General features: G+C 41.6%; 1 protein-coding gene across 3 annotated transcripts in view; it reads right to left on the bottom strand.

The window, feature by feature from the left end:
- The window catches only part of ndor1 (NADPH dependent diflavin oxidoreductase 1), a 66,943-nt gene that overhangs the window by 1,933 nt on the left and 52,345 nt on the right, over positions 1–12,665 (bottom strand). The window contains exons 1-14 of one of the 3 annotated variants that reach the window (XM_070988353.1): positions 11,154–11,263; positions 10,345–10,537; positions 10,086–10,163; positions 8,981–9,078; positions 8,793–8,891; positions 6,162–6,263; positions 5,866–6,069; positions 5,081–5,208; positions 3,839–4,050; positions 3,353–3,460; positions 3,066–3,180; positions 1,523–1,666; positions 1,311–1,429; positions 559–653 (exon numbers count right to left, since the gene is read on the bottom strand). In XM_070988353.1, coding sequence (XP_070844454.1) covers positions 559–653; positions 1,311–1,429; positions 1,523–1,666; positions 3,066–3,180; positions 3,353–3,460; positions 3,839–4,050; positions 5,081–5,208; positions 5,866–6,069; positions 6,162–6,263; positions 8,793–8,891; positions 8,981–9,078; positions 10,086–10,163; positions 10,345–10,479 — 1,637 coding nt within the window. In that variant the 5' untranslated portion in view covers positions 10,480–10,537; positions 11,154–11,263. Of the gene's footprint in view, positions 1–558; positions 654–1,310; positions 1,430–1,522; positions 1,667–3,065; positions 3,181–3,352; positions 3,461–3,838; positions 4,051–5,080; positions 5,209–5,865; positions 6,070–6,161; positions 6,264–8,792; positions 8,892–8,980; positions 9,079–10,085; positions 10,164–10,344; positions 10,538–11,153; positions 11,264–12,665 lie in introns of those variants that run through there. The other 2 variants (XM_070988354.1, XM_070988355.1) reach the window with 2 other exon arrangements.

Raw genomic sequence — 12,665 nt, 5'->3', positions numbered from 1 at the left:
ATCCACAGGTGAAAATAGTCCCCAACAAATGCACTATTTCCTCCTGTATGAGCAATATTTGTTAAAAACTACAGTGACCAGCTGTTTGAGAAAATTGCACTCAAGTGAGCCAGCGTCATCAAATCAGAGGGCCTGGATTCAACTCAAAGTCAGCTGAACAACAACAGTGTAGAGGGAAGCATCAATCTAAATTTCCCACTGAAAAGGTTTAGAAAATAAAATAAGGCTTCATCATGCTGTGTCAACCAAACCTAGTGTCCCTTAAGAATCATCTTCCAAAGACTTGTCTAAAAAGATTTGTCTAAGTCAGACTGCTGTAGCCTTGGATTAGCTTCAGGTGGATTTTGGAATGATGACTGTGGATTCTGTCTTATAGCGCTTCTATTGGAAACTCTTCAGGAGGGATTTTCTAAATGTCAAGTATGATCAGGATGAATGATTACAGCAAGCAGAACCTGTTTCCATGCTCATATGGGCACTCAACTGCTGTTTTAGACTTGAAAAATTGTGAGCCTGTCCTAAATACCCAGATGTTTAGTTTTGGTGCCTTTCACTCACCCAGCAATGTAAAAGCAAGCATTTTTATTTGTAATCAGGTCCCACAGGAGCGCGGCGTTCTCCCTCACACGGTGCTGCACATACACCTTTTCCTCCTGAAGTACAAAAACATTCCATTTAATTTGATTAGCCACAAAGAGTACATTCTTAAAAAAAGGCTTTGAAAAGGGGCTGAGGTTCCACCTGGAACCATTTGCACACACACACAGACACACACACTAATATGTACATGCACGCGCGCACACACACACACACACACACACACACACACACACACACACACACACACACACACACACACACACCAGACAGAAACATACAGTCAATTTTACACCTGGAGACCTCTAACTGGTAATGAAATGGCTGTGGAGGTGTGTGGAGTTTGATAATGGCTCACTTTGATGCCCCCCAGTGGTAATATAAAAACACACTGTGGAAGACAAGTGAGCGGACGTCAATGGACGCTGATGGGGGGATGAAAGGGCTGAAAGCAATATGTAAAGTGCACCTATTTTAACCAGGACTCTTTTATTTTTCTACAAAACAAACTTAGGCTATTAGAATAAACAGAATCCATAATCACATCATTTGTACTACTTTGGTATTTCTTTTGTTGCTTTTAAGTTCATGTAGTAGTACACAGTATGAGTTTCTGCCCTTTCCTGTGATGGTTCGCGGGTACTGTGTGTGTGTGTGTGTGTGTGTGCGTGTGTGTGTGTGTGTGTGTGTGTGTGTGTTTGTGTGTGTCTGACCTGGTCACGTGAGAAGGCAGTGAAGAGGGTCAGGTGTCCAGCCTTCATCATCTCCTCCCACTCTGAACTGAAGTAGAAGTCTTTGGACTCGGAGCGACAGCCGAAGAACAGGACATTGGCTACACGGCAGCAGGACAAAGAAGAGGTGTGTCATGTCAGAGGTGTGAAATGATGCAAAGCGAGAGACAAAGTCAGAGAGGTCAAGCTCTCACCAGTTTTTCCCTGAACAATCCTCTCCTGTAAGGCCGACCTGAAGGGAGCCACTCCTGTCCCAGGTCCAACCATTATCACAGGGGTGTCTTCTTCAGGGAACTTCAGAGTTCCCTTCTTCACCCACAAGGGCACGTACACGTCTCCTGCAATGCCATGTAGTACAGTTACATGGTTTTAAATTACCTTCGTCACGTAACAGCTAATCAGCATGTTTTGCATTAGGAAGCACTTATTCCCTAAGTTATGTGCTTGGGTTTGAACTGTAGGACATTCACACATTCTCAAATATTTGACACCAAGCTTTTATTTACAGTAAAATAGTCCATTCCAACATTAACATTCATTCATTTCTGTGAACATACTTAATGATATCTTAGCGACATTTCTCCATCTTCTGATCTCGCTGAAGCTGTTTTCTATTTATCTCCATGTGTACCAGTTGTCTTGTCACTGTAATGTATATCTCAGCAGTAATGTCACCACCTTGCTGCTCTGGCTTTCTCTTTTTTAAAAAAGTACTGTTCTCACTCACTGACAGTTGCACTTGCTTTTTTGTAGTTATCAACAATGACACCCTAGACTTCCTGCATGCATTTTTCACATCAAAGGCCTTCCTTTGGACAAAAGGGTAAAATCACTGCCTTTCCTGATAGGCTTTTAATATGAAACATCTACAGGAAGTGTTGAGTATCACTGACAGGAGCTTAATTTTCAACAAACAAAAACACAACTGCAAAATGAGGCAATTGGTATTATTAGTCAGTGAGAGCAGTATTTGTTGGAGCCAACTGAACGATTGGGCTGTAATTGTAACTGAAAGAAAACAAAGACAACAGGAGGGTTAAGGTCTGAATCTGAATGAAGTGTGTGGAGACACTCCCCCTATACCTGCTCTACTGTCTGTACCTGGCTATGCTACAGACTCTTTGTTCTGAGGCATGGAGTCACATGGTGTTCACCTGCGGCTTATTAATTCTGACTTTGTAGTTTCTTTCACTTTTCAAGTTTTTCATGTTCTTCTGTCATAAGAAAACTCGTTTTGTGTTGTTTTGGAAAGTCAAACAATCAAGATTAGATATCACATCAACATAGATTGAATCATACAAGGAAATCTTTGAAATACTTCTTGAGAGTTGTTGGTGGTGTTTGAGTGACCTGAGAACTACAAAGGAGCAAGTAAGTGAGAAGCACAGGGAGCACTTACTTGTGGAGTACCCTCAGCTGCATTAGAGATTGTGTTTCTTTGGTCATGATTAGCTGCTGTTTTGTAGTCCCATATTTTATTTTAGTTCATTTCAGTGTCACATTTAAACTCCAAACTCATTCAGCTCAAAGCATTATGACTTGTGTCAGATGAGGGATGGACAAACGACCTGAAAACATAATGTCTCCATGCATGGCTGTCACTGACATGGAGGCATACAACGGAAAACAATGTATGGATTTCTGGAATGAACTCACAACCTCAAGCCAATTAAAATTAAGTCATCTCTGCGGCTGTGATATAAGTTGTAATGTGTAATGTAATGTGTGGTAACAGACCTTGTACGGGGTCCAGGGAGGCTAACCAAGTGGAGCAGAGGCCTCTTCGTGGTTTGAACAGCTTGGTTTTGTAACGAACCACAGCGACCAGAATCTGAAGCCTGTGTGGGTGAGCCTGTGTGGAGAGAAGTCTTTTCTAGAATAAATCAAGATTTCACTGTGAGTTCTATTGTACCTGTCTTTCCTACTCACTGAATAACACTTACAGCTTAGCTTAAATCATCCACACATTGAACACAACATCCTGTGTCATAGCAGTTAAATAGCTGTCATGAATGATGAGCTACCTGGAGAGACGAGGCGATGGAGAATGAGCGAGGCTGGATCTCAGGGAACAGATCCAGGAGATAGTCTGCTTTGAGTTCTGCTGTAGTATGGGGGAAATCTGCCAAGACCTACAGCAGCAAGAGCACAACACACTCAAAAAGCAGGTCAAAGGAGAGCCTAAAGCTGCGATGTGTAATAACAACCAACAACCACAAGAACACAGAGGCAGACAGCAATAACAAATAAAAGGAATGCTTTGACTGTGCCGATTTTCAGCAAGATTGTTGTTTTCCACAAAAAAAAAAAAGAAATCTGCAATTACAATGATCTAAAAGATGTTCTAATCACATGGAATCCAACAAACAGTGGCTTTAAAATAATTAAAAAGTGAAATCAAAGTTTCATTTGGAATTATTGGAGGGCAGAGTGTAATATTTCTCCTCGACATGACTAAACTCCCAGCTCACAGCCCAGCTCTGACTCTGACTCTGACCCTGAGCCGTCACCTCCAGTGCTGTGCGTCTGGGCCGGTTGCAGTAGCTGTGCAGCTCATCTTGGCCTGCCACTGAGCTGAACTCAACCAGCTTCTCCTGCTCCAGCTCATTGGTGGCAAAGGTAGACAGCAGCTCAAAGAAGGAGCGACGAGGCACAGCGGAAATATCCAGGTAGCTCTCCACCAGGTAGCGCACAGTGCAGGGCTGAGGAAGCCTGGCTGGGACTGAGAAGATGGAGGTTCAATTCAAAGAGATCATTTCACCATCTGTTTAGGTGAGATAATTCTGCTTTACAGCTGCACCAATTGGTATATTCATACCAACAGTGGATCAAGGAGTTGGTGGAGACCAAAAACAGAGCTAAAAGGAGAGTGAATATTGGACTCGTGGCTGTTGTTGAACTTGTTCTCTAAAGAAAGGCTAATATATATCTGCCAGCTTGCTGGGCAACATGTGAGCGGCTAAGAGGCAGGGATTCATTCCAATGTCATGAAAAGTCAAATTATGACCTAAAATGTGACCTTATAAAAGAGTTATATACAAGACATGAAATAAATGTCACATGAAAAAAGTTTGAAATGTGCATTCTGAAATAATGATAATGGTAAGGTTGAGTTTTAATAATTCCTTAAATCATTTTAAAAGTTCATTCATACATTTGAAGTTGAATTACTTCATAGTCTTTATTTCATACTGAATATTGGAGCTTCATTTGATGAAGGCTCATGACTGTCACAAGAGGGTTACAGAGGTACTCATGACAGAGCAGGTTATTAACTGAAAGTAATCTATTACTTTATCACTTCTGAATCTGGAACATACTCTTAAATCTACAGTCAAACTTGTTCATTTATTTCTTTACTATGAACCAATAGTCACACAAGTCTCACACACACAAACGCACGCGCGCACGCACGCACGTTGTGTTTTTATCACTTGTGGGGACATTACATAGACTTACATTCATTTCCTGGAGCCTTACCCTAACCATAACCACTATTTGCCTATTCCTAACCCTAAACCCTGAAATTTAATGATTTACATTAAGGGGACCTGCATTTTGTCCCCATAAGGCAGGTGAGCCCCCACAATGTGACTGTGTAAACAGATTTTTGTCCCCACAACGTGATAAATACCAGGTCTCACACACACACACACACACACACACACACACACACACACACACACACACACACACACACACACACACACACACACACACACACACACACACACACACACACACACACATACCTGCAGTGTTGTCTGTGGCCCTGAGAGTGAACCTGGCCTCTGGATCTAATCTCAGCAGCTGACAGAACTGCTGAACATCCTCAGGTGCATTACAGGGATACATCATCACCACGTCACCAGCAGCAAATCTACACAGCAAAACCACAACTAATGGATCAAGTTCAAGAAGGCCCACCACTTTTATCTTACATTAAAAGAAGAAGAAAATACGTACATAAATAGACGTACACGACCACTTTGAGACAACATTCAGAGTTAAGTATGTCCCACAATCAATCACAGTATTGAACAGTGTTCCTTCGCTCAGACAAAATCCTTTCAAAATAAAATGATGTCTCTTATTTGCAGTATTTCCTAATCAAGCATGGCCCACTGAGCTCTCACTTCCACTCTCTTAAACGTTATGACAGCAAGGACGATAAGTGCTGGTGTTTTCTGACACCTTTTTTGCTGTTGAAGTCTTAATTACTGAGGGTGAGGGCCACTAACTCCTGCTTCTCAGTGACTGATCTGATATGAGAAGAATCTCACCAACTTTGTGCAGATGGATATTGAGATAATATATTTATCACAGTGATCTTCCAAGGCAGTACAAGATGCACATCTCTCTCAGCATGTTTAACCTTGTGCTGCTGCATCACTTTAATATGACGCCATTCACTTCACGCTTGTGTTGTGTTCAAAGTGTTAGAGAAATGTTACAGGTCAACCTAATAAGACTGATACCAGCAAGAGACTGACATGTTAAAGGGGTGCACATCTTGAAGTGGCTCAACTCTACTCACTCAATGTTGGATCCAGTGATATCAAACTCAATGTGCCTCACGTCCTGAAAGTGTAACATGTCCGTTACTCTCTTGTTAGACACGAGTCTGGAAGGAAAGGGACAGGACTGGGAGGGGGCAGTTCGCTCTGTAGGGATCCTCCTCCTGTCGTCTGTCATCTCGTTAACATTATCCAGGAAGTGGAAAGTGTATGTTGGAGGGAGTCTGCCACAAGAAACAAGCAAAAAATATTCCAACTAGGATTTAACACAAAACCCAAACACTGAGACACTGCGTCCAATCAAGCAGATACTCACGGTTCATTGTCCCTCAGTGGAATCACATCAGCTAAAGATGGGTACAGAGCAAACACTTTCTCCCAAAATGATGTGAGCCATGGGTCAATCACAGCATCTGACCTAGTTCAGACAGATTTTGAGGTGAGCAAACACATCCCAGCAGCTGGGAACACTTACTGTTGAGACATGACCACTCCAACCCTGTCAACACTGAAATCATCCTGCCAGACACAGTTTCATGCAATGCCGGATCCTGCATCGAGCTCACGATACAGTGGCTTCTTTGTGTGACCGATGCCATCAGACCACAGCAAGTTACATACACATGTTTTGGAGCTGCCCCTCACTGAATAGATTTTGGACGGATATTTTTGTTACATTATCCAAGGTAATTGGGAAAGATATCATCCCTGGGTGACTGCTCTGTTTGGTGTGTGGGCCTCTTCCATATTCTCTCTCCTGTTAAAAAAGGAAATCCATAGTCCCACCCACCTATACGCACTGGGTTAAAGAGGTGCTTTATTTTCTCAAGCTGGAGAAAATCAGACAGACCCTGTCTGGTAAGACGGCTTCATTTGATTGGACTTGGAACTCTTTTTTGTTAAGTTAACAGCACAAATTGCCAGATCTCTTTGGACTGAAATGAGAATAACAACAATGTAACTACGCATGAGGTGTTTACTTGTTTCTGTGTTTCTTTTCCTATTTTATTTTAGTTTTCTATCAACTTACTTACTACTGTGCTTAATTATTCATTTATCTTTGCTTTTATTTGGTTATTTATTTATTCATTTTTTTATTTTAGATTTTTTTTGTTATGTAACTTCCCATCTTCTGCTTTCTCTATGTCTAGATGGGGTAGGTGCCAGGGGTCGGGGTGGGGGGGTTGAGTCTTGTTGTTACACTAAACCTGTGAACCATTGTTTTTTTTAATGTGGAAAAATCAATAAACAGATTGTTAAGGAGTCAGACTACCCACGCTGCTGGTCTCACTTTCAAGTACTAATTTAAGTTTTAATTCACTCATTTTGCCCATGTCTTTCAATTTGTGTGTCCATCCATCCATCCATCCATTTTCTATACCCAACTATCCCTTTCGGGGGTTGCGGGGGGGCTGGAGCCTATCCCAGCTACAATGGGAGGCGGGGTACACCCTGAACCGGTCGCCAGTCGATCGCAGGGCAACATATAGAGACAAACAACCATTCACACTCACACTCACACCTACGGACAATTTAGAGTCATCAATTAACCTAATGAGCATGTTTTGGTCTGTGGGAGGAAGCCGGAGTACCCGGAGAGAACCCACGCATGCACGGGAAGAACATGCAAGCTTCACACAGAAAGGCCCCGCCCGACCCAGGGATCGAACCGGCAACCTTCTTGCTGTGAGGCATGCACACTACCTGCTGCTCCCACCGTGCCGCCAATTTAGAAATAGACTTAGACTTAGACTTCCTTTATTGTCATTGCACAAAAAAACACAGCAGTGAGATTTTGGCAACGAAATGTCGTTACTTGGCTTCCGGATTACAGCAGAGATGGAAATTAAAAATATAGTCTATATAACTAAAGAAAACAACAAGAGCTAAATAATAATGAGTGCAATAGAGAGTGAATAGATAAACAGAATGTAAACAGCAGAATAAATAAATAGTGCAAAACAGAATAACCAGTAAACTTTTTCAAATTTCTGTAAAGCTGCATTTAATGCAACTCACCACTTGTTGCAAGGATGTGTCCCACTAAAGGTCCTTCATCATCTAAAAGGACATTGTTGCTGTGAAACATATATTGTGCTGAATTTACAATGGGAATTTTTTCATCTGGATCTAAGTAACATCTGTGTGCCAAATGCATCATCTGACAGGCTCACCCTGAGCTGATTCAGGCCGCCACTGCACAATGCATTTAGGTGTTATGGCAGATTATGTCAAATAGGCCACGACCACAAGAATTAAACACATATTCACTGCAAAGTGTTCAGGACTACTGTACCCAATAAACAAACGAATAAGGCACTTTTTCTGTTTCTGTATTATGAGCTAAATTTGGTTAACTTGTGAAAAACTAACATAATAAATGGCTTAAAATCTGCATAGGAAAGGACTTGATCCAAGAATCAGAATGGATCTCACCTCCATGAAGTGTGAAAGCAAAATACTTTTTTTTTTAACAACACTCTCTCAGTTCTGACATGAGCCACGGCCAAACTACGCATAACGTTCTGAACGTACTGAAATATGCACTGTAATTTTGAGATAGAGAGGTAACACAAAGAAATATCAGTCATTTCCTGCAACTCACCTGTTTTATGAACGGTCTGTCTTTCCCTTAAAACTGGTATCACTTGTATCAATATTGTATGATATTAGGATTATTATTATTATTATAAGCATTCTCTTTCATGTATTACTGTATATTAACTTTTACCAAAATGCATGAAAAACACAGTGAACAGGTACAACTGCAGACAAAATGTGTGTAAACTTCTGTCTGATGTGTACAATTCCATTCAAATGCTGCAGAAACACATGATAAAATACCTAGAATAAAAAAACATTCTGCATTCTTAATTCTTTATTTTTCCTCCCCAGTTAATGAGGTAACCCCTGATTCACCAGCTCCTTCAGACATAGTGTTTCTTACCCCAGGTCATGCTGGTCATCTGCCAGCCCGACAGGCAACAGCATGCTGGCACCCAGCTGCAGAAGGCGCCTATGAAGCTTCTTTGCCACATAATTGAACCTACGGGTGAAAGTGGTGGATGCTTTTATTAAGACTGCGAGTCACTCAGATCGTGTACTGTGAGAACTGTAAACCTGAAAAACACTGACTTTGGATAGGAGGAGTCCCCAAGGCCCAGAATGGCACAGTCCAGTCGACTCAAGGAACCAACAGGCAAAGACTTCTTAAAGACAAACCTCCAGAAGTTCTTTGAAGAAAGTACACAGAAACATGCAAGTGAACATTTATTCATTTACGGCACATGTCAAAACTATTCCACAAAGGGCAGCAGCACACCAGACTTGACTCATTTCATTAACTGATCTCAGTCTTCAGATTCAGATTCAGAGTTCCTGAGATTCAGAGTTCCACACACTGTGTGTGTGTGTGTGTGTGTGTGTGTGTGTGTGTGTGTGTGTGTGTGTGTGTTTACAGTCTTGGCTACATCAGAATATTCTATTACTGTTAATCCCAAATGAATATCAAAATACACCCAAACCATTTGTCCTGTATCATAGCTACATGTGTGACGTTTGCAGCAAAAAAACACACGTGAAAATCAGTTTAGTATTCAGAGAGTTACGATGGATTAAATGCGCTGACACTTCTTTGCGCCTGCCAGACAGCACTGAGTGGAGCGGGTGACTGGTCCAAGATGACAGCCCAATGGCTCGTCAGCGCCGATAGGCAGTAGCGGTCGATGCTGAGTCTACTCTTTATATCTCTATGGTCTGGTCCTACAGGACCGGCCCATCCCTCAGGTCGAGTCCCCCTAGTGGCCTGGTGCACTTCCGTTGTGTGGAGTGAATCTGCAGCGTTTGTCTCTTGCAGTTGTTTTGGAGTTGTGTGTGTTTTGATATTTGCAGCGTTTTTCTTTCGTATTTGTTTTGTGTGTTTGTAAGTTTTTGCTTCTGCTTCGTTTCTGTGATTGCAGCATTTTTCTCTTGCAGCGTTTTTCTGTTGCATTTGTTTTATGTGTTTGTGTGTTTATGGCTTTGCATCATTCCTGTGTTTGCAGCGTTTTGCTGTTTGCGGCGCGTTTGCCCTTGTCAGCCACTGTATAAAAAACAGCTTGTTTCAGCAATCACGGATGTAACATCACAAGACACAAAGCACATATGATTTCCACACCAGCAAAGTAACAGGTTCAAAAGGTTGCCTCAACATTTAACTCCTGTTCCTCTTACCATGTCTTTTTGTTGTTGTTTTCATTACCTTCATATTATCTGGAGGGTCCCCTTGGCCAGTGGTGGAGCACACAAAAACAACTAGAGACTCTGAGATCAAGTTGGTCTGTTTGATGAGAGGAAATACACATTAGGGCACAATGCTTCCATGGAGGCTTTAAAAAAAACCCAAACAAGTGTGGAGACGGGTAAAGGCTGCAGGTAACTGAGTTCAATCCCCAAACCTGGTGATGCAACGAGAAATGGTCGGAGCCATAATAATCCCCCGTCCTTGGTATACTACTCACCACTGTGTAAGCATCCAGGGGCAGCACCTGGACCTGCAGCTGCTTCCTCCTCGCCTGCCTCGCTATTCTCTGGGCCGTGTCCTGGGCCGAACCAGTCTGGCTCCCATACAGGACACGAAGGCTGGGCTTTGACATTATGACTGAGAGAAGCAGTCAGCAGTCCACTCCAGTCACTCTAAAGGTTTGAATTGAACTGAAAGTCACAAAATGCTCTGTTTAAATTGTGGTGGACTCGTGAAAAATAAATAATACACAAATGAAGCATAACACATAAAGTTTGAAGAGGGATTCACTTCTAACAATTGAAAGAATACTGACAAGAGTTCTGGTGTGCATGTAGTGATGCAGTACTACAGCACCAAGGCTTCACTAATCAATTATAACAGTTGACAAAAAAAACTGTTGTAATACGTTCATCATGTTATTGGAATGGATGTTTCTCTGCATGTGGTCACTTCAGACAGTGTAGTGTGCTGTTAAGTGAATCAGGTGTTATCAATCTATTTTTAATATGCTCAATATAAGCATAGTACTTTATTATTTCTTTGTGACGTGTCCGTCTTTTACGCAGCAATCGCTTTAACTTCATCAAAATGTTTTTCTTCAGGCAGACAATAAAAGTGTCTAGACAATAAAATTGACAGTAGTCAATTACATCACAACTCTGTTCTAACTACATGACCATGGCTAGCTCCTGCTAGCAGGAATGGTTAACCGGTTAGAAAATATGGTCAAATATTTTTGTTCCTTTTCAGTTTTCTCTATAAATCACACATATCGCCAAATACAAAGGAAGGAAAGCTACTTGCCGCTGCTGTCTTTGTCAACAATAACCTTCAAAGCTAACAAAATGGACAAATAACTCCAGAGGAAACATCTCCTCACTGCAAAACATACGCGTCACACTTTACGGTAGTGATGGGTCGTACCGTGCTGACGCTTCGGAGCGTGTCGAGAAATCCCGGAAGTGTTTAGTGAATCGATGCGCTCGTGTCGTTTCGGGCGAGTGACGTCACTGATGACGTTCGAAGCCTCGCTGGTTCAGGAATTGGTTCGAGTGTCGGCGCGATTTCTGAACATACAGTATACCGCAACGGATCCGCTCACACTCAGTGGTTTAGTGTCGGCGATTTGTTGGTTTGTGTGTGACATAGAGCATTTTGTTAGACTGCTGCTTTTTCTGATGGAGCCTGTGAGAAAGAGAAAGCTTTCCCCGTGTGAGAACATTTTGATCTGATCTCTCCCAATAAAATAAGTACACTTTCAGTAACATTATTACATGTGTTTTATGTTTGTTATGCAATGCACTGTATTTTTCACGGTCTTTTCTTTTAATCCAAGGTGAAGTGTGCTAAAGAAGTGGGGTACAACACCTCATCCATGCTGAGGCGTTTTTAATGCTTTGCATGAAAGGGGGATGTGCTTGGACCCAGCCCATATTTTGTTTCTGAATAAAAGTGTATAAAGTCCTTAAGTTGCACAATCAAATCCACTGTCCTCTTCATGTTCACAAGCACATCCACTGCCCCTTACCTTGTTAAAACACTGCAACAGTTTGAAAACAATTGTTCCCCTGTCATTATCAGTTATTGAAATTGTGACAAAATTATTTATTTATAAACATTTGACAAGTAATATTAGATTCCACTGTATTGTCATGTTACATACCCATAATATACTAAACAAAAATATAGATTTTATTTATATGAATGAACACATGAACGAAACATGAAATGCATTAAGATGAATTGATTTCTTGGCAGTCATTCCCATGGCTGCACTGTTGCAGGACAGTCTTGAGTGTACTACAAATTGATCAAATTACCTATAATATATCTGGCTGTGGGGCTGCACGGTGGCACAGCAGGTAGTGTGCGTGCCTCACAGCAACAAGGTCGCTGGTTCAATTCCCGGGTCAGGCCTTTCTGGCGCTTGCATGTTCTTCCCGTGCATGCGCTTCCTCCCACAGACCAAAAACATGCTCATTAGGTTAATTGGTGGCGGTAAAATTGCCCCTAGGTGTGAGTGTGAATGTTTGTGACTCCTCATATTTATCTTGGGACCCTACGACTCAAACCACTTTACCAAACTGCCTGTCATAGAGTAAATATTGTAAACTAGCTCCACCAAAACCAGCAACAAGAGTAAAAAATGCATCAGGGTTAACAATCTAATAATGTCATGCTGTTTATAATAATGTGTATATATATATATATATATATATCTTCCAGTACTTTTTATACTTTAAAATATACTGTAGTGCTGTTTTCTGATAACACTTCTGTACTTCTACTGAGGATTTAGAATGTTTGACTTTCACT

The sequence above is a fragment of the Chaetodon trifascialis genome, chromosome 20, assembly GCF_039877785.1.
Source record: "Chaetodon trifascialis isolate fChaTrf1 chromosome 20, fChaTrf1.hap1, whole genome shotgun sequence".
In the NCBI taxonomy this organism is placed as follows: Eukaryota; Metazoa; Chordata; class Actinopteri; order Chaetodontiformes; family Chaetodontidae; genus Chaetodon; species Chaetodon trifascialis.
Note: the sequence above shows the minus strand (reverse complement) of the source record. Positions and strands in the feature narration are given on the sequence as shown.